The sequence below is a fragment of the Mirounga angustirostris genome, unplaced genomic scaffold (assembly GCF_029215605.1).
Source record: "Mirounga angustirostris isolate CCGP_5_RB_7025 unplaced genomic scaffold, mMirAng1.0.hap1 SCAF_9, whole genome shotgun sequence".
Taxonomy (NCBI): domain Eukaryota; kingdom Metazoa; phylum Chordata; class Mammalia; order Carnivora; family Phocidae; genus Mirounga; species Mirounga angustirostris.
Window position 1 is genome coordinate 54,854,923 of NW_026991717.1, and position 20,486 is coordinate 54,875,408.

General features: G+C 35.9%; 2 protein-coding genes across 6 annotated transcripts in view; one reads left to right on the forward strand and one right to left on the reverse strand.

Moving 5' to 3' along the window:
- FGF7 (fibroblast growth factor 7) overlaps positions 1 to 16,376 on the reverse strand; it is a 51,930-nt gene extending 35,554 nt beyond the window's left edge. Inside the window, exons 1-2 of one of the 4 annotated variants that reach the window (XM_045900121.3) lie at positions 16,043 to 16,376; positions 14,901 to 15,277 (exon numbers count right to left, since the gene is read on the reverse strand). In XM_045900121.3, coding sequence (XP_045756077.1) covers positions 14,901 to 15,186 — 286 coding nt within the window. In that variant the 5' untranslated portion in view covers positions 15,187 to 15,277; positions 16,043 to 16,376. Of the gene's footprint in view, positions 1 to 14,900; positions 15,457 to 16,042 lie in introns of all 4 variants that reach the window. The other 3 variants (XM_045900120.3, XM_045900122.3, XM_045900123.3) reach the window with 3 other exon arrangements.
- The window catches only part of FAM227B (family with sequence similarity 227 member B), a 213,309-nt gene that overhangs the window by 122,698 nt on the left and 70,125 nt on the right, over positions 1 to 20,486 (forward strand). The window lies entirely within an intron of this gene.

Below are 20,486 nucleotides of genomic sequence, written 5' to 3' on the forward strand. Positions count from 1 at the left end.
CTCTCTCTCTGTCTCCATTGCTTAGTACTTTGGGTAACATTTACAGTTGAAACCTATTCAAACAATCTGCTCTAACCCCCTTAAAAAATTAAAAAAAAACAAAAAACAGATCTGAGACCCAGAATAGTTAAGTACTTGCCTGAGGTCATTCAATTAATTCCTGGAAGAAAAGGATTAAAGCCCAGATCCCATAATACCTAATACAGTATTATTTCCATGCTTCTCACTTTCTATTCAATCCAATCTACTCCTAGGTGGTAAATAATATGTATTAATATTTATACTAAAAGAGAACTACTGGTATGATAAACTAAGACTGATAAATCATAGATAAATTTTTCAAGCCTACTTTTTCTGCCCTTTCTCTTCTCCAGTGGACAATCTAGTTCATTCATAAACTCCTATAGCAAAAAGTTGATAGCAAAAAGGAAAGGATATTAATTAACATGAGCTAACTTTGTCATTTGTGGGTGGTTGTGGTAAGAAGCTTTGGTATGAAAAGAGGCTAAATTTTCTAATAAAATAAATCTTCCAATTATTAATAAATATTAACCATCCAGGTCATTTTTGTGAATAATGAAAATAACTATTTTTTATTAGTTACTGCTTCTACATTCTTCTTCGAAAGCTCCTTATTACTTATAGAATAAAGTTCATGTTCCCTACAATGGAAAATAACTTTGCAAGAAATGAGACTTCACTGCAGTCTCATCCCCCGCTTCTTCCTACCTTGAAGCCGATACTCCAGAAACACTAATTCCCATAATTCCCATACATACCTCCTGAAACATCACTCAGCTTTTCTCATGTGCTATTTTCCAAGAGGAGATGCCCTTTCTTGACTCCCTTCCCCAGTCCCTACCCACTTCTCTAGCCTGGTTCACTCCCACTAGCTCTTGAAGATATAGTTCAAACATCATGTCCTTTCAGAGTCTTGCTCAGCCTCTCTTAGGTTATGTTACCTGCCCTCCACTAGGTTCCCTCCCTGAACATATTTTTATCACATATTTACCATATTCTATTAAAATTGAGGTTTTGGTGTTGGTTTCCCAAATAGGCTGAATTTTTTCAAATAGTGGGTCTCTACCTATACATCTATGTACCCATAGTACATAGCATAACAATATGTGCTCAATCAATATTGCAATAAATAGTCTTCTAGTTGTTGAAAAGAGCCCCTGCAACTTTGAGAATAAAAACCTTCCAAGATATTTTTAAGATATTGAAAACACCTAAGGTCAGTCAGGTCACAAATAATGTGTATGTCTAGTTTTCAAAGGTACAATATGATTTACACAGAAGCACAAAAAAAATCTTAAAAAAGTAGAATCTTTGCACTAACTCTTCATTTTTGCCCCCCCCCTTTTTTTGCCTCTTTTTTTTATTGGGCAAAGTCCTAAAAGGATTAGAAATAAATTGAGAACATAGTAATCATGGACAAAAGAAAGAACCAATTTGCCAGTAAACTATTTCTCTTTCAATCTATCCTTCAGCAGTGCTTGTTGGAACAAACTCTGTGCTGTTTCTTTTATTTATTTTTGTGTTTCTTCTGTTTGGATTGAGTGGCCTTTAGAGAGGGAAACTATCTGGCTGTACTCGTAAAATTATCTGATTTATTTTCTGATATTAAATTGCATATATGTATGTATACTATAATAATTATGTAGACACTAGTGAACAGAAGTATAAATATTTTAATAAATATCAGAAATGTGTTTAAAATACAACCAAATTAAATTTTGCAATATCTTTAGCAATTCGTACACAAAATAAACTGAACGTTTCTATGCCAACTCAGAGGAAGACAGATGGAGATGTTTTGTCAAGGAATGTTGGAGTGGAGTTTTTATTTAATAAGGAAATAATGCCAAGTACTCATTAGGTCGTATTACAGAAAAGAAAATTTCAGCTGTTTATAGTTCTTCATATGCAAATTATCCCACTGCCGGGTTCAAATTCATGTGTGATGTTTTAATAACACCAGTGACAGTATAGTGATCATGTGGTGATAACTAAAACTACGCTTTGGAGTTGCCCCATCCGCAAAATGAACATAACTCTACCAATTTTATAAGTGCTCTGTGAAGATTAAATGAGGTAATATACATAAAGTGTTTAGCACAGTGCCAGGCACGTGGTAACATCTTAGTAAGTTTACCTCTTTCATTGTAGGAGAGAAAATGTTACTTAAAAATGCCTCAGTTTTGCCCCTTTAAAGTCTCTGATTAACTTGTGTTGGCTCTAAGGAAACTGGAAGGTTTAAATCAGTATTCTGAACATGAACTTTTAATTCTTTAATATTTAATGATGTTAGTCACACAGTGAAGTCATCAGGCTTACTATTTAATACCTGTTCTCTGTGAGTTAACTATCCAAGAATTTCCAGAAAACACTCCAATCATTGCACATACAGGATTTTGTTATGATCATGTCAATTATCAGCTAATTTTTTAACACCAATCTTTCTTAATTAAAATGAACAACACCTAAATAGTCCCACATATAATTTTAAAACTAGAAGTTGTACATTAGCAAGCTTATCAGGCTGACAAATTTCCTGCAAGTCTTCCCTTTCTTTCTGTGAAATGGACTAGTAGTACAACTGCAAGCTTACCGCAAGAGATATTCTGAGAATTAATTAGAATGGAATGAAGTGTTCTGCACCAATTTCAATATCGACATACATACTTTAAAAGAATTAACATAATTTTAGTGATCTACTTATGTTTAGTCACTCAATGAAAATGTTCCTGGTTGTACATTGTGCAATTTTATATAGACTAAATTAGAAGATTCATGACAATAACAAACAAGATTTATTTCTACATAGTACTGTAATTTTAGTAGTAACATTAATGTAAATACCTGATAAACTATTTTATTTATTTATTTATTTGAGAGAGAGGGAACACAAGCAGGGGGAGTGGCAGAGGGAGAGGGAGAAGCAGGCTCCCCGCTAGGCAGGGAACCGATATGGGGCTCAATCCCAGGACCCTGGGATCATGACCTGAGCTGAAGGCAGACGTTTAATCGACTGAGCCACCCAGGTGCCCCAATACCTGATAAACTATTAAGTAATACTTTAAAATACCATGAATTTTAGGTCTGAGTACAACTTAATCACAATGATATAGATTTATGCTCATCTTATTCGGGGATGAATTATTATTCAATATCTGATCAACTTTAAGCCAGTTAAGAGAAAATCTCCAGACCAAATTTGGCCAGAATCTTTTCAAAGTCGACAGCACCTCCTTATGTCTATTAAACATCCAACATTATTGTGTGTATTGTAATGCATTATTTGTACAGGGAGTTGAGCACAGTTTCTCAGAAACAGAGACACCTTGACAGGCTTATGTAAGTGGGAAAACACCTTGCTTCACTGCCTACTTCATGATTTAGAGGAAATAAAGCTATGCACAGCTACTTGACTACTGAGTGCACTGCTTACATAATTGTAGCAGGGAACGCAGCTCTAATGGTCATAGAAGTTGGCTTATCTTAAAGAATGTGGCAGATAACCTCCATAATTTTGTCCTTAAAAGCCAAACATATGCCTTAAAACTGTTGTTTCTCTCACTTTTTAGAAACTGTTATGGGAAAAACATCCTCCATAATGATAATGTAGCTTTTATAGTGAATATTTATGGCCACCTGACTTAAACAGGTTACAATTATGATCAAAGACTGAAAAAGCATTAAAAAGAAAAAGTACGCAGTTATCCAGAAAAACAGTATTACTCCAATTAGCAGGACTTCAATTATGCCTTCAGAAAAGTTACCCTTTGAAGAAAAAATTACCCTTTAAAAGAAATAGTCATTTTTAGTAAACAGAGCAATCAAAGTCTGACAACTGATAAAGGGCAAATGTTTTAATATTTTTAATAGAAAAAAAAGGTTACCTTAGTGAGCTTAACATTGATACCTGGCAAGGTATTAAGTCACTTTCCATTTCCCAGCTTTTCAATACTGTCTTACTACCAGGCATCTCTAAAGTATCTCCTCTAAGGGTAATATATTTGTCCTCTCTCTTTCATACGGCTCATCCTTCAGATCATTTCCTCCCAGAAAAGACTTCATGCCCATTTCCTCAAGCTGAGTCGGGCAACCCGCTAATTGCTCTGAACTTGCCTCCTCTGACTTATAGTTCACCCTCCACACCCAACTAAACTGTTAATTCTCTAAAAATATGGACTGTGGAATTGCTTATTATTGTAGTCCAAGTCTGGGATAGGGAAGGTATCAATGAATTTTGTTGAATTAATAAAAGAGTGAAAAACAAAGTCATCAATCTTTCAAAGTTTTGTATGATGTCTTCATTATTCATGCAAACAAGGGAGGAAACTGTCTACTGCCTGCAGGTGATCTCCCCATGAGAGATGCTGCACTATGAACCAGACCAACCAAGCTTTTATCAGAAGTACAGTTTGAAATGCTATAAAACACCAAGATTATCCAAGGATCGGACTACTGGCACTAAAACAAACTGAGAGTGTATTCACCAACTCCCCACTTCTCCCTAGCTCTCTCTCCGTATACATACATATGTCCTCTCCACCCTTTGACACTAGTCACTATGTCCAAGATCATTCGCATATGTGCTATTAATAAGTAGGCAGATTCCCTATCCAAAAATTATTAGCCCACTGCTTGGTTTTACTAGTATAGCTCATTTAATTCTTAAAGACTTTTTCTCTGTGTCTCCTTGCTCATTTAATTCTTAAAGACTTTTCCTCTTTGTATCTCCTTTTAATGCAGATATTCCTTAAACCAGTACCAACTAATTATCATTTTTTTCTGCATGTAGTTTTTGATATGCAAGAATTAGTTGACAGTCAGATGAAAACAAGAATGGGTGTTGAGGAGGCCATAACTTTTCCAGGATTGGTCCTCACCATGCCGTGTCAATCATCCTTCTAGTATCACCAGTGCTACCTGTGCCTGCTTAGATCACTGGCCTCTACAATAAAACTTTTCCACCAGCCTCTTGAAATTATCCAGAAAAACATTAAGTCAAATAGGTTCTGGAGGCCAGTACTTTCTTTTAGAGAATAAGAGAGAAGAGGAAAATGAGATGTGCCTCTCTTTTATTTCAGCAAACTTTTAATTCTTGTCTGCATTAAATTTTCATGATCATTTAGTAATATATTTCTTATCCATGACTAATTTTAGATGTGTAAAAACTTAAGGGAGAAATATATTGAATGACTGTCAATCCATCTCACTTCTTCCACCTCTTGCACTGGACTTAAGTGCTCCTTCCTCTACCATTAGGAGACAAAAGGAAGAATAAGACATGATGCTTATATTTCTGTAACTTACATTTTTTTTAGTGGCATTGCCAAATGCAAACAGAAAGAATCCTAAGACAAGGCAAATGTGCTATGTATGGCTGGAAAAGGCAATTCTATGTAACATCTCCAATAAGTGACCTCTTCAAAGTGTACTGAAATTAATTCATTAAATTTGCAGTTCTCCCTTCAGTTTATGCTAAGTTTCAAAAATTTTTTAATTTTTTTTAAAGATTTTATTTATTTGACAGAGAGAGACACAGTGAGAGAGGGAACACAGCAGGGGGAGTGGGAGAGAGAGAAGCAAGCTTCCTGCCGAGCAGGGAGCCCGATGCAGGGCTCGATCCCAGGACCCTGGGATCATGACCTGAGCCGAAGGCAGACGCTTAATGACTGAGCCACCCAGGCGCCCGTAAGTTTCAAATTTCTAAATAGTTTTTGGCCAGTAAATAAAACTTGTTCTTTATTGATATAATTGAAATAACTTCAAACTTTTGCTCAAACTACTTTTTTGAAAAGTAAACGTTTATTGTTTTTAGGCACATAAGTAAGAATTCTTCAATCATGTTCTAATCCTAAAACATTTTTAGGTTAATGCATGGAAATTGCTTTTGGTCAGTTTCTAGGTTGCCTAAATAATAGGTATTGGACATCATTTCAGATTAGGAGAATAGTCCTATAAAGCTTCTCAAAACTCAGAAAAGAGCTTCAAGCTAGGCTTAAATCTCATCGCAAATCTCTGGATTTCAGCCCAGCATGCATCTATACCCAAAATACTACCCTAATTGTCCAAAATCATATTCAGGCTCCTAACTTTGGCACAGATTCTTGGTTCAAGGTCATTCTTTAAATATTGCTTCGGGTCCATTTTATAGCCTTTTTATTTGGAACCAAAAAATGAAGGGAAGCTTGGTTTAGTTCTTCACTGCACCATAGAGAGATCCCTAGGCAATAGCTCTCAAATTGCAATTTTTAAAAAAGATTTATTTATTTATCTTAGAGAGAGGGGAGAGGGACAGAGGGAGAGGACGTGAGAGAATCTCAAGCATGGGGCTGGATCTCACGACCCTGAGATCATGACCTGAGCTGAAACCAAGAGTCGGTGCTCAACCGAGTGAGCCACCCAGTCACCCCTCTCAAACTACAATTTAATGAAATTTAAGTGTTTTATCCAAATCAGAGAGAGTTGGGGGGCGGGAGCAACGTACTCTGTGTCAAGTTTGGGAAACCATATATAATCTCCTCCTGGAGTTTTGCAATTTATATTAGTATAATTTGGCTCAGAGTTTGCCTACTGTGAAACTTGTTCACTTTTATTTAACCTAATATTTCCCAATCAATTAGCCACAGGAATTGTGCCACAGGAAACACCATTAATATCTCAAGGGACACTAGTGTCCTAAGAAACAAAAGTTTGGAATTGCTGCCTTAAGAAAAATCTGCATGCTGAGTTGATTCTGAATTTGTTCCAAAAGCATTTTCTCAATATTATCTACAATTACATCCAAAGTTCAAATAGGCAGATAAATGGAAAATATTACATGATAATTTTAACATAAGTATGGTATTTGAGCATATTGAAATATACCTCATTTGCCCTGTCTCATATTAACCATAAAAAATAAACTCAGTTTGCATATAGTCCTGATAAATAAAGATTATTGCAATTTTAGGTACAAATTTAACTAATAGATTCAAACCTCCTATTTGAGTATCATCTGCAATAATCTATTAGTATTTCAACCTCTCTGTACACTATTTAGTTTGGTTTTGTTTTGATCTCAGAAGTTCTCCCACTATTATCAGTCTATTGCATTCCATTGCCCTTATTCTTTAAGTGCATCAAAAAAGTTAATAGAGCCCTATTTTATGAGGATCCTTTGTGTTTAAATCCACCCTAAACTTAAAATGCAAAATCTGGGGTGCCTGACTGGCTCGGTTGGTGGAGAGTGCTACTCTTGATCTCAGGGTTGTGAATTGGAGCCCCAAATTGGGTGTAGAGATTACTTAAAAATAAAATCCTTAAAACAAATATAATGCAAAATCCATTTATTTTTATATAAAGTCCTTTTTTTCCTTTCCTCTCTTGCCTATTTCTTCACCTATTTACAAAGATGTTGCCAACCTATTTATTCTCAGAAGGACACTAGCTAATGGCTCTGACAAGTACTCATGCTCACTCTAGTAGAAGTGAGTCCATTCTTATGCAGGGAAGTTGACTGGAACAGAGAACCTCCAGAGCCAGTTCTCCGCCAATATACATCAAACGTTTTCCCTCTGAGAATGATATTATCTGCCTGAAAGATTTTACCTGGACATGGATATTAGATCATTCTTTTCTCTGCTTCCTCACCCTAATCCCTTTGTCTTTATATATACTACAAAAACCCTTTGCACAACTAAGATAAATAGGTAAATTTGCTTTGCTAGCAAATTAGGGATGGCTTCTCTACCTAAGTCAGGTGCAGATATAATCTCAAATGTTAGTAGGTATGAATCTTGGTCAAGAAACAGTTAAATGTTCAGTGACTCTTTAATTTGGATTTCTGAACCATGTGAAAGGCAGAGGATTTTCATTTTCCAACCTATTTCGTGTGTAGAAAGACTGGATATGAACCTGGAGTGCATTATGCTAAGTGAAATAAGCCAGACACAGATGGACAAATACTACATGATGCCACTTATAGGAGGAATCTAAAACAGTCAAACTCGTAGAAGCAGAGAGTAGAATGGTGGTTACCAGGGGTTGGAGGGGGGAGGGAGAAATAGGGAGGTATTAGTCAAAGGGTACGAAGTTTCAACTATGCAAGGTGAATATGTCCTAGAGATATACTGTGCAGTGTAGGGCCTATAGTTTATACTGTTGCATGGTATATTTAAATATTTGCTAAAAAGGGGCGCCTGGGTGGCTCAGTTGGTTAAGCGACTACCTTCGGCTCAGGTCATGATCCTGGAGTCCCGGGATCGAGTCCCACATCAGGCTCCCTGCTCGGCGGGGAGTCTGCTTCTCCCTCTGACCCTCCCCCCTCTCATGTGCTCTCTCTCATTCTCTCTCTCTCAAGTAAATAAATAAAATAAAATTTAAAAAAAATAAATAAATAAATATTTGCTAAAAGGATGGATCTTATGCTAAGTGTTCTTATCACGAAATAATAATAATAAATTAAAAGGCAGGAGGGAACTTGTGGAACTGATGGATATGTTTATGGCATAGATTATGGTGGTAGTTTCACAGATGTAGAAATTGGTCAATTTGTATACATTAAGTACAGATTTTTGTATGTGAACATACCTCAATAAAGTGTTTTGTTTTTTTTTAAAGAAAGATTGGATATGGTTCAGAAAAGGAAGGAATTCATATGGAAGCTCATTTCATTTAATGAGTTCTTGTTTCTCCATATTACTTAGATATGCACAATTCTTGCCTTTTCTTCTGTGTGCCATATGTGAAATTAAAATATAGAAAAGTATTGTATTCCAGTAGTGATGCAAAAGAAGTTACTGTACTACCAAAAGTTTTTGATACAGAGAAAGAAAGCTAGGATCCTTAGAAAAGAAAGAAAGCTTTGCTTTAATCCCAAATTTACAAAGAAAACCAACCTCTAACTTCATATCCTTTTCACTAATCTGGATAGACCCTCTAGGCTTGTGCTTCCCACCTCCCTGGGTTTTCAGACTTGAGGTTGTCTCTTTAAATCACTGCCTTGAACTCTGTGGGGTGGCCATAGGAGATGAGACCCTGATTTGGGGGCATCTGTATTCATAGTCATAAGTGGCTCACTTAAGTGCCAGGTAAGCTGGCACTGATGTCTGTACTCCAGGGGCCCTGCTGTAGCACCACTTGGAAGTGTCAGAAGAGATTCAGACCTGCCTGACATTGTGAGACTGTGGCACAGGACCTTCCCTGCAATGAACTCATTTGCCAAAGAAGCCTTCTTACATAGTAGCTACAGAGCTGTCATCACATGCATTTCCAGGCCAGTTCTCCAAATGTTGGAGCCACTGAGATTTGTCAGAGAGGTCAACTGGACCCAGAAGAACTTCCTCAATGCATAATTCGGAGTCATTCCTGATAAACCCATTTTGAAATCCTCCAGGGTATAAGTTAACTAAGGAGCTGTCTAAGGGCTCTGAAACATTCCTGGGACATGAGGGGATCCAGGCTGAAATAGAACCCTTGGTCCCATTGAATAATGGCTTTTAACATTTCTGCATAGTAAAATCACTAGAAAGTGTTAACGAACACTGATGCCTGAGTCTTCCCCACCTTCTCAGGATTCTGATTTAATTGGACTGTGGTTTCTCAATAATCGAATGTGATCCTCTAATGTGATCCAGTGGTTCTCAGTTTGGGCAGCATTTCAGAATTATCTGAGGAAATTTTTAAATTCCTGGTGCCCAGGCTGCACCTCATATCAATTTAATGAGAGTCTTTGTGGGTGGGACCAGGCATCAGTATTTTTTTGAAGTTCCCTAGCTGATTACAGTATTTAGCCAAGGCTGAGTAATAGCAAAACCTAGGAAAGGGAACCTGGCTGACTGAAAGCTGGCTTCTTGCATTCTCTCCAATTCACTTGGGTCTCTGAATGCTCTAAAACTGTAGGCTAAAGAGTTCTAATACAGCTGAGTCAAAAGGGAAAATATATGTTCAGATGCTCTGGATTGGTATAGAAAAGAAAGTCATGGTCAGTTCAGATGAGGATTTACAAAATAAATAAGAGATGCACCTGGGCAATAAATTATGTGTACTTTGTAAGTGCCAGACACTTGTATTAGCCAAAAAAAAAAAAAAAGAGGAAAACTATACAATGAAAAGTAATCTTTATTATTAGAATTCTCAAAGAATAGGTAATATTTCCAAATCTGCTCCCCAGCAATTTATCCGTCTTCCATAATTTAAAGCCTTGACAACTTACTTAAGGGAATGTAGGTCGCCAGTTCTACAGGATTGCATTTTGTCAGTAATGCTAGGATTTTGGTTCAATTCCATAGATATGTTTCTCATTGTCTCTTTTTTTAAGGTGGGGTTGCCCTGGTTTTCTTATTTTTGTTTTGATAATGTGAATTATTATTCTTTTATGTAACTTGCTAAGAGCTGTTTGGAGCATAAGCAAGTTTACCATCTCCATATTTAGAGGTGGTATGTATGTTTGCTAGCTACTAGCAGAGATTATTGCTGAGTAGGATCTTATCCAAAGAATTGTTGACAATTGGGTTGCTGAAGATTTTGTGGCCAAAGTCAAATCCCACAACACTGTGTTTATTTGCTTTTTGCCAATTGTTAGGCCATATCCCGTCACAGTCTAACAATCCAAAAAAGAATATTGCCAAATCATTGGCTAGTTTTCAGAATGGCTAACCCTTTTCTTGCTATGGGCCTTACAATGCTTAATTCTAATAAGTGAGGCATGCTTTTGCTTGAGTCAGTGGCTTATCACAATTAAGGATTTCTTCTTAAAGGAAATGGGTGATACTGACCATGGTTGGGAAGAGCAAAATTTTTTAGTAATTGGATCCCAAAAGCAAGAAAATCGTCTCGAGGGACTGAGTTCTTTGTTCCACATCTGTCTCTCAGGGCAGCTGTCAGTTGCCCAGCGCACTGCTGCCATCTCTCACTTGGCACCTCAATTCCCAGCTTAAACAGCAGTGTTATTTCTGTCAGGTGTGGAGTGATTGACTCTGTCTGTTGATGGAGTGCCTGGTCCAAAAATTATCTAAATTCACCCTCTCGCCCTTCCCCAAGGGGAGAGCTCTGATGACAACAGTGGAAGTGCTGACCATCCATTACCAATCCCTTTAAGATGTTATTAATGCTCTCCTTCTGCAGAGAACATGAATATTTATTTCATTTTAGAAGGGCATGTTATGCTTTTATTGCCCTTATTATTAGTTCAGGTTACGTTCCAGTTTTGTCACTCGCAAACCTACTGTAAGGCCAAATGTGGAACCACCAGAGAGGACAGGCTTTCTTGCCTCCCGGGTGAGAATAGTATGTAATCTGAGGACCAGTTCTTCAGTAACAGCTTCTCTTCCCTCAGTGTCAGTAATGTGGTCCAGCATCTCCTGGCCTCTTGTGAATTCCTACATTTACATAGTCGGGTCTTACATGTCTATTAGTACAAGTCTTATTTTTGTTGGGTTCCTTGGTGTGCTTTTTCTGCAATTTACTCATTCTAATCTAAATTTAAAATATTTCACAAGACAACACCATAATTAAGACGGAAGTGAAAACTAATGATGTAATGTATGGTGACTAACATAATAAAATAAAATTAACTTAAATTAATTTTAAAAAAAGACTGAAGTGAGGTCCTCACAACTCAGGATAGCTTAAGTAATTTTTTAATTCCCTAATGATATGAGACATGAGCTATCATATCCACCTCCCTACCACTCCCCTTCTCTTCCCCTAGGCCCTCCATCTATCTACCCCAGCCCAAGTTTCTGGAAACAGAATTATATATACAGATTTTTTACCTCTTCTACTCACTCCAGTCCATTATCTTAGCAATGTCTTATAAGTCACATTTTTCTAAAGAAGTTATCCTTCCGTTAGTAAGTAAGCAGTCCTTCAAAACCTATTCATTTCATCAGGTAACTTTTCCCTTCATTCAAAGCAAAGCCATAAGAATGGAGGGGGGACCTTCTCCTGGTAATGCAGAGAAAACTATGTCTCACACAAGCTAACATCTAACTTTTCATGCAAAATTTTATGATCTAAGACATTTAAATCTATACCATCTTAAAAGACCTCCAAAGAAAGGTGTTCAACAACCACTGAACACATTTAAGGCATCAGAATACTGAAAATGAAATGCAGAGTTTGATTCTGATCTGTCAAACTTCCTGAACTCTGCTGCATTTCACTCTAGTAGACAAATCAATAACCTTTTACTCTCATTTTAAAAATAGGAAGGAAATATCTTTTGTTCATTTGTTCATTCATTCAATTAATGATTGAGGAATGTAAATAGTTTTCATATTTATAATTTCAAGTTTTTTGTTCTTCTTTGACTTCTTAAACAAATTTTGTTGAGCACTTTCTTTGTACCTGGATATAGTAGCTTCAACTTCACATGTGTCAATTTGCACATTTTATGTGTGGGGCATTCACACTTAAAATTAGTAAGGGTGCCCCAGAAATAATAGGAAATGACTACCAGAATTCTCTTCTAATAAGTTATTCTCCATCATTTATTTTTCAATGAAGCATTTCCTTTTTATGTTAGGATTTCCTAATAGACAACTGTGAATTAGCTTCTTTTTAACTATGATGAAGCTTGACTGGCTCCTTCCTCAATAGGATAGCAACACACCCTGACAAGGGTTTTAGGGTTTACTTAAAGCATCCCATTGAAAGTTTCTCTTTCCAGGAGAATTCACCATATCAAGAAAGTATACTTATATATACAGTCTATGAAAAAAGCTTATAGAAGTGAAAACTATTTATATAATATATATCCTGTCTTGAAGTACATTGCTATTGTGACATTCTGATGAATGATATAGAATGAATTTCTTTCTTTCTCTCTCTCTCTCTTTCGTTTTTACTGTAGAATTAGAGTAGAGGAGGAATGGTGTACCAAATTGGCTTTATGGTTACTCAAGGTTAATGCTAAATTGTGTTTCAAACTATAAAATAAGTTTGGCATCTTGTGTATGCTTACAAACACCTGAGTTTCATGGTTTCAAGAAATTTTAACACAAAATAAAACACATATGTGAATGTGTCCCAATTGTAGATATTTTCCATCCCAAATTATTATGCATACTGTTCATTTTCACTGGATTTTACATCTAATTTTTCACTTTTCATTATTTGACAGAAGCATTCAAAAGGAATTAGTTGGCATACAGAAGAATTCTACAGTGCTTAGGTTTGATAACCATATTGCTACAATTTCAAATTTGTTCTGACAGCTCATTTATCCTTGAGATAATATTCACCTATCTCATTTAAAGTATGTGGTATTATATAATGAGTACTTAGATTTGTTCACATTTATGTGTTATATTCTATGGATTAGAATAGAATAGACTGTAAGAACTAGAAGGTATATAGGAGATCATCTGTACATATCCCACATCTTGGAGATGAAAAAACCAAGAATTGGAAAGAATTAAAAATTGTTCCAGAATTATTCACAGACAGATATTAGACCTATGTGTCTTAACTTCCACCTGGGTTCTGTCTCCTCTACCAGGTTCCATTATCCATGATAAATCTCAATAATTTTTTTAAAAATTGATTATAATCCAAATTCTGTTGCTCACATAGGAGTGATTATCCACAAAACCTTCCTCCAAATAGTTACTTCTTTACCTAAACTTTAGTATAATCAGAACAATATTCTAAGACTAATATGATAATTTTATTAATAACAGTAATAATTAAACTATAGTTGTTAATAATCCATTAAGATGGCCTTAGCATTCTATGTCAATTATAGTTACAAAGAAGATCCTCTTATTTACATATTGGAAACATAATTCCCCAAATTCCCACTCATTGGTTCATTAATTAAGAAGCCTAAAAATCATTCATTAAACAAGCAACAAAAGTTTCAAGTACTCACTGCAAGTAAAATGTACTGCAAGTACTGAAGCAAATGTTTACACCATCAACCCCATGCCTTCTTTTTCAATTGACTTTAACATACTTAATATTATAAGATGATATAATAATATTGTTCAAGTGCTAGTAATACAAACAAAATTGATTTTCATTCAGGAATTTTAAATTCTTACTACCTATGCTGAGTATTTTACCCCATTAAATTTAAAACTATTGAAATTGTTTATTAATCATAACTGCTAAATAGTAAGTCCAACCCTGATATTTTAACATGAAAAAAAATAACTGATTTTTGGAGAAAATGTAAGGTACACTAACAGAATCATGGACATCTCTTCCAATTCACTTTTATTTCCTCCTTCACATTTACATTTCTCTTAAGGTAACATAAAACTATGGCATAGAAGATTTAAAGAAAATGTTAGGAAGAACCTATTTTTTGTTAGGTAAATAAACAATCTAATACAAACTCATTATGATGTGAACAGATGAGGATACCACAGGTTCCCTTCTATTTTATAACTGTACACAATTGCACAAGTCACTGAATGCATTTTTGAGCACAGATTAAGTATTTCACACCACAGAAATATTGTTTCAAAGAAAATCAAATTACTTTTTGAAATAAATTTTCTGTGCCTCACACTAATGAGTAGCTTTTGATGAGCATTTACCAAGTACTATTTTAGAGTTCCTAATGAGTTTTGCTAGAAGACAGTGAGTCCCATTTCAGTGTGAATAATATCATTTACATTTTGCTTAGCTTATAAGCATTTTGAGTTTAGGACATTGGGATTATATTTTCAAATTGGCTTGGGTTATCAGTTCCAACTATAATATTAGTAGATTTGACATGTTACAGTAGATATTTTTGGAAACATAATCCAATGATCCCAATTTAGAGAAATTAAAAGATGATGGTTAATTTTTTTTTCCAAAAAAAAGAAACTAAGAAAGCCTGTCACTTGAAAAATGATTCTTTCACAGATTAAGGTTTATACGCAGTGCTATAAATAAAGGACATTACTTACTGTAACTGTTCTTCATCTCTTGGGTTCCTTTGACTTTGCCTCGTTTATCAATCCTCAGATACCACTGTGTTCGACAGAAGAGTCTTCTCACTCTTATATCCCCTCCTTCCATGTAATCATAACTTCTTGTATGTCGCTCAGGGCTGGAACAGTTCACATTTGTAGCCATTTGCTCTGGAGTCATGTCATTGCAAGCTAAAGATATAGTGCCCACTAGACAGATAATGTGAAAGCATGATCTGTAGAGCAAAGTTGGCAGGATCCATGTCAGTATCCATTTGCGCATTATAGTGTAGTACTCCGGGTGTTCATGAATAACATAATGAAAATTAAATCTTGAGTTGATTGTTGCTCCTAGGTCATTGACCTCTTCCTATCTGTGAATTGTAGATTGATTTAAGAAAGAGTAGTTGTTTTTATCCAAATTGTTATCCTTATCCTTTTAGTTCCTGATAACAATACAGGATTCCTCCTTAAATAACTCTCTGTTGGTATTTCCTTATAAAAACAGGTTGTAATAAGCTCAGTTGCTGCGACACTGTTTACTACTTGACTTCTGTTTGCAATGAGAGATTAAGAATAGGGAAGGGAGGGGAGGGGAAGATGAAAAATTGTATGTATAAATTTCAGTGGGTAAAGAGTATTATAACAACAGTGCAGTTTGTACTGTGAAGGCACATTTAAAACAGCCTTCACAGAGGATGTCAACATCTTCATCTCTCTCTATGTAGATTTATAAAAGTTATACATTACTAGAGACAAATCAGACTATGATTGTACCATTTATTCAGGTTGCTATTTGGTAAGAAACATTCGCAGTTAGAGCTACTGATTTAAATTAAGTCCTGAAATCACTATTAACAAAGTATAAATGCTTTCCCTAGATTTGTTTATTGTATGCTTTTATGTTTGTGGTTAATCAATTATTTTCTCCTGAACTACCCACATTTCTCAAGTTAAATGCCAGTATTGTCTGGAAAACGTCAACCTTATCTTTATGTAAGTTCTACAAGCATAATTACTATAGATAATTACATGGCTCAAAAGTCTGGTAACTTTACTTTTCTCCTCAGCACTAAAACCAGAGAAAGAAGTAAACTACCATTCAGCATTATTTTTAAAGACAAATAATAGTAACTTACTTGTTCTGTTGATAACAGCTGGATACACAAGAATTCCATGGCTGCTGTCTGCCTTGTGCAACTTGAGCCTCTCTACTGTAGCTACAAACTATTTTTCAGCTGAGAAATTCTCCAGCAGAATCATAATTGTTTCCATAAATCAACAGGCAAGAGGATTTTCTCTCTGTGTGAGCGCGTGTATGCTTGTGTGTGTGTGTGTGTGGAGCCTTTTTATTCAGGGCTTTTCGATAAATACCTTTGCTGACCTCATTGGAAGCAATTAAAACTTAACCAGTGAGCTGTTAGTTGAATACAACAGCAAGAATAAAGGAGGCTTATATAGTATTCATTCAATGGTCATGAGAGGGAGCTATGAACATGGTTTATGCCTAAATCTACCAGTGGATACCTACTTTGTAGAAACAGATCTCTGATTCTGAAGCAGTTAAAAGGGGAAAGGGAATTTTTTACACCATCTTTACAACATCGGAGTTGTATATAAGTTTAAAAATATTCTTTTGAACATATATAAAAGGGATTTTTGCTAGTTAGAAAACCTTTTCCATAGCTTTATGATATGTGCATTTCTACTGTTACTTCTTTGCACTCAGAATTTTAGAACAAAACTAGCCTGTGTTAATTACATTACATTACATTACACTCACATCTTAGTGTTCTAAAGCACTATGTGGCCAAGTTAAGTGCGTATCTTTTCATACAGAGGTATTTTACCATGGTATATGAGTATAATTTTTAGATTTTATATTCCTAGACTGAAAGTGAGAAGACCTAGTTTCTTATTTGAGCTGAGCCACTAATTACCAGTATGACTTTGGGCGAGTCACTTGGCATTTCTGAGTCTCAGCTACTACATTTGTAAAATTAGTGCATTAGTCTAAATGATTCTATGGTGCCTTGTAGTTTTAAAATTCTGTGACTTTGACTTGTACTAACTACTAATATAAGGAAGAGATTGCATACTTTTAAAGATTATAATCCTTGAAAATTAAAAATAAAGAAAATGGTTTTACACTGGTTATCAGTGTTTGACTCTTGCCTCAATAAGAACATTAGCACAATAAATAAATGTTTATGTAAGGATGGAATTATAAGAGCTATAGTTAACGTAAATAAGAGAAAGCTATTGTAGTTTCCAACATGAGTTATTCTCTCCTTTACTTCCTATTCTGGCATTATATATATAGTAGTGTTCTAGTGTTTTATTAGATATTTGCTGCAAAATAATTGCATTATAAATCTAAATCGATATTTAGGAATGTTTTTTGAAATTCTCTTTCCCATGTTAATACCCCCAACACACACACACACACACACACACACACACCACTTGAAATGCACTATTTTACCACCAGGTGGTGCATATAGACCAAATAGGAAAAGAAAATTAAGTCCTTTCACTCAGATTATAGTGTATGTGATTTCTATGCTTTTGGGGAACAGACTCAAGAACATGGAATAGTCTAAATGTACCGAGTTACTCTTTGGGCACCAGATTTTGAAATTTATAAGTTTACTAGAACAGAGGAGGGTGGGCCCTTCTCTAATTTCATCTGTTGAATAGGTCACTCTAAAATACTCTACCATGTATTTCTCCAAAAGGAGGAAGAGGAGAAGGGAAAGAAAGTATGATGCTACTGTGTTCTGAATCATAGCCCTACAGGCAACAATAAGGAGCAGTGTCAGAACTCCTAGAACTTGGATATTCTCTCTAAAGAAGTGAAAATTATTAACAGTTCACATGTAAAGATATTCAAGAGCTACTAAATCCATATGTTCCACACTGACCATACAGATTTTAAACTAAGGAATCAATAGATTAAAAGTCAAAATTCACTAATTTAAATGCTCAAGACTTAAGAGAAATGGATACTTTGTTGATAAAGACTGCTAGAGCCTCCTTAAAATCTGCTCTATAGGGTTAACTGTAAAATTGGAAACAAAGCACAAAACTGTGATCTATTCACTTTAAGTTCATTAGATGCTATTGTACTCTGTGATTTGAAAATATAATCCCCATAATATTAACAAGTGGCTTCTCAACAAGGGAACTATATTTAAATCTTTTGATTATCAGGACGCCTGAGTGGCTCAATTGATTAAGCATCTGCCTTCGGCTCAGGTCATAATCCCGGAGTCCTGGGACCGAGTCCCATTTCCGAGTCCCACTTACGGCTCCTTGCTCAGCGGGGAGCCTGCTTCTCCCTCTGCCCCTCCCCCTGCTCATGCTCTCGCGCGCACTCTCTCTGACAAATAAATAAATAAAATCTTTTAAAGAAAAATTAAAAATAAATAAATAAATAAATAAAACTAACTTTTGATTATCCGTTTTCCTAATGGAAAATAATTAATTCAAGATAGGCCCACAACCTGTTTCACTAACACCACAGCTGTAATGAAGACTTCATTTATGCCCTTATTATACTTATACTTTAAGAAGTATTCTCCAGAAACCAAGAGTATCTTTAGGTATCTCTAGATGGGGTAACACTCTGGGGTTTTTTAAAATTTTATTTTATTTAAATTCAATTAATTAACATATAATGTATTTTTAGTTTCAGAGGCAGAGCTCAGTGATTCATCAGTTGCATATAACACCCAGTGCTCATTACATCACATGCCCTCCTTTCTGCCCATCACCCAGTTACCCCATCCCCCCACCACCTCCACTCCAGCAACCCTCAGTTTGTATCCTGTAACTAAGAGTCTCTTGTGGTTTTTCTCCCTCTCTGATTTCATCTTATTTTATTTTTCCCTCCCTTCCCCTATGATCCTCTGTTTTGCTTCTTAAATTCCACATATGAGTGACATCAGATGATAATTGTCTTTCTCTGATTGACTTATTTCGCTTAGCATAATACCCTCTAGTTCCATCCACATCGTTGCATATGGTAAGATTTCATTTTTGAAGGCTGAGTAATATTCCATTGTATATAGATACCACATCTTCTTTATCCATTCATCTGTTGATGGACATCTGGGTTCTTTCCATAATTTGGCTATTGTGGACATTGCTGCTATAAACATTGGGGTACAGGTGCCCTTTTGGATCACTATGTTTGTATCCTTTGGGTAAATACCTACTAGTGCAATTGCTGGGTCATAGGGTAGTTTTTTTAAGGAACCTCCATACTGTTTTCCAGAGTGGCTGTACCAGCTTGCATTCCCACCAGCAGTATAAGAGGGTTCCCTGTTTTCCGCATCTTCACCAACATTTGTTTTTTCCTGACTTGTTAATTTTAACCATTCTGACTGCTGTGAGTTGGTATCTCATTGTGGTTTTTATTTGTAGTTCCCTGATACTGAGTGATGTTGAGCATTTTTTCATGTGTCTGTTGGCCATCTGGATGTCTTCTTTGGAGAAATGTTTGTTCATGTCTTCTGTCCATTTTTCATCTTATGAGAGAAAGTCACCATCAGGAAGTACTATATAGAAAAGTTACATGGTGCTATGAGTGTCCACAACAGGTGGCAGTAGGGAAACTTTCCCTGCAGTAATGCCAGTAAAGCTGCAATTTAAAGGGTGAGTGGGAATTAAGCAGGTGAACAGGTACCTATAAATGTACAAAGACCCTGTATTTAAAGAGAACATGTTTTTTCAATGATGAAACACCAGTATGGTTTTATTAAAGGAAATGAAAAGGACTGCGGTGCATGGAGAGGCGGGAGAGGCAGGCAGGATCCTGTTGTGCTATGTTAGGGAGTCTGATCTTCACCCTAAAAGCAATAAGAAGCTATTAGAGTATGTTAAGCAAAAGGGTGCATGATCAGGAATAAGTTTATGTAATATTAAATTATGTTCATTTATCTTGTTTTTTCTATTCTTCATATTTTCAAAAAGATAGCCAAACTTTGTAATTGGAAAGGAAAGATGGGGGAGGAAAAATGTCACATACACTTCCTGAGTTGTATAAAGCCTGAATCCACCTCACAGTATTGTGCTAAGTACTGTGAAAGGAGCATAGAGAAGTCTACTTGGGGAGCCAAGCTCCTATATTTCTGGAAACACTGTAGCACACAAGCAGAAGCAGCAAACTCCAGAGAGTAAGGACTGCCTCATGTGTCTAAACAGATGGGGCCCTAAGCACCCCTCAAAGATTTCCCTTGTTTCGAAAAGAAATCTCAAAGCAGCAGGAGGCCCATACCTGAAGGAACTGTGTGAGCAGAGTCAGGGAACACCCAGAAGGAACAAGAGTAGACAAATGACTCAAAAACCAGAGGGCTTTGCCTTGTCTCTGAATCCTACCCCATCTTGAGGCAGAAGAGGGTAACCCAGGAACAATGGAGGTTAAGTTTTTTACCAACCTGGGGGGTAACATTCTCAAAGTTGAAACAAGGTTGATTTATAAACATAATTTATATGTTATTTCTTGCATATTTGAGATTATGGTACAAGACCTACTTCTACTATATTCCCACAGCTAGTACACACTATGGATTTATCTTC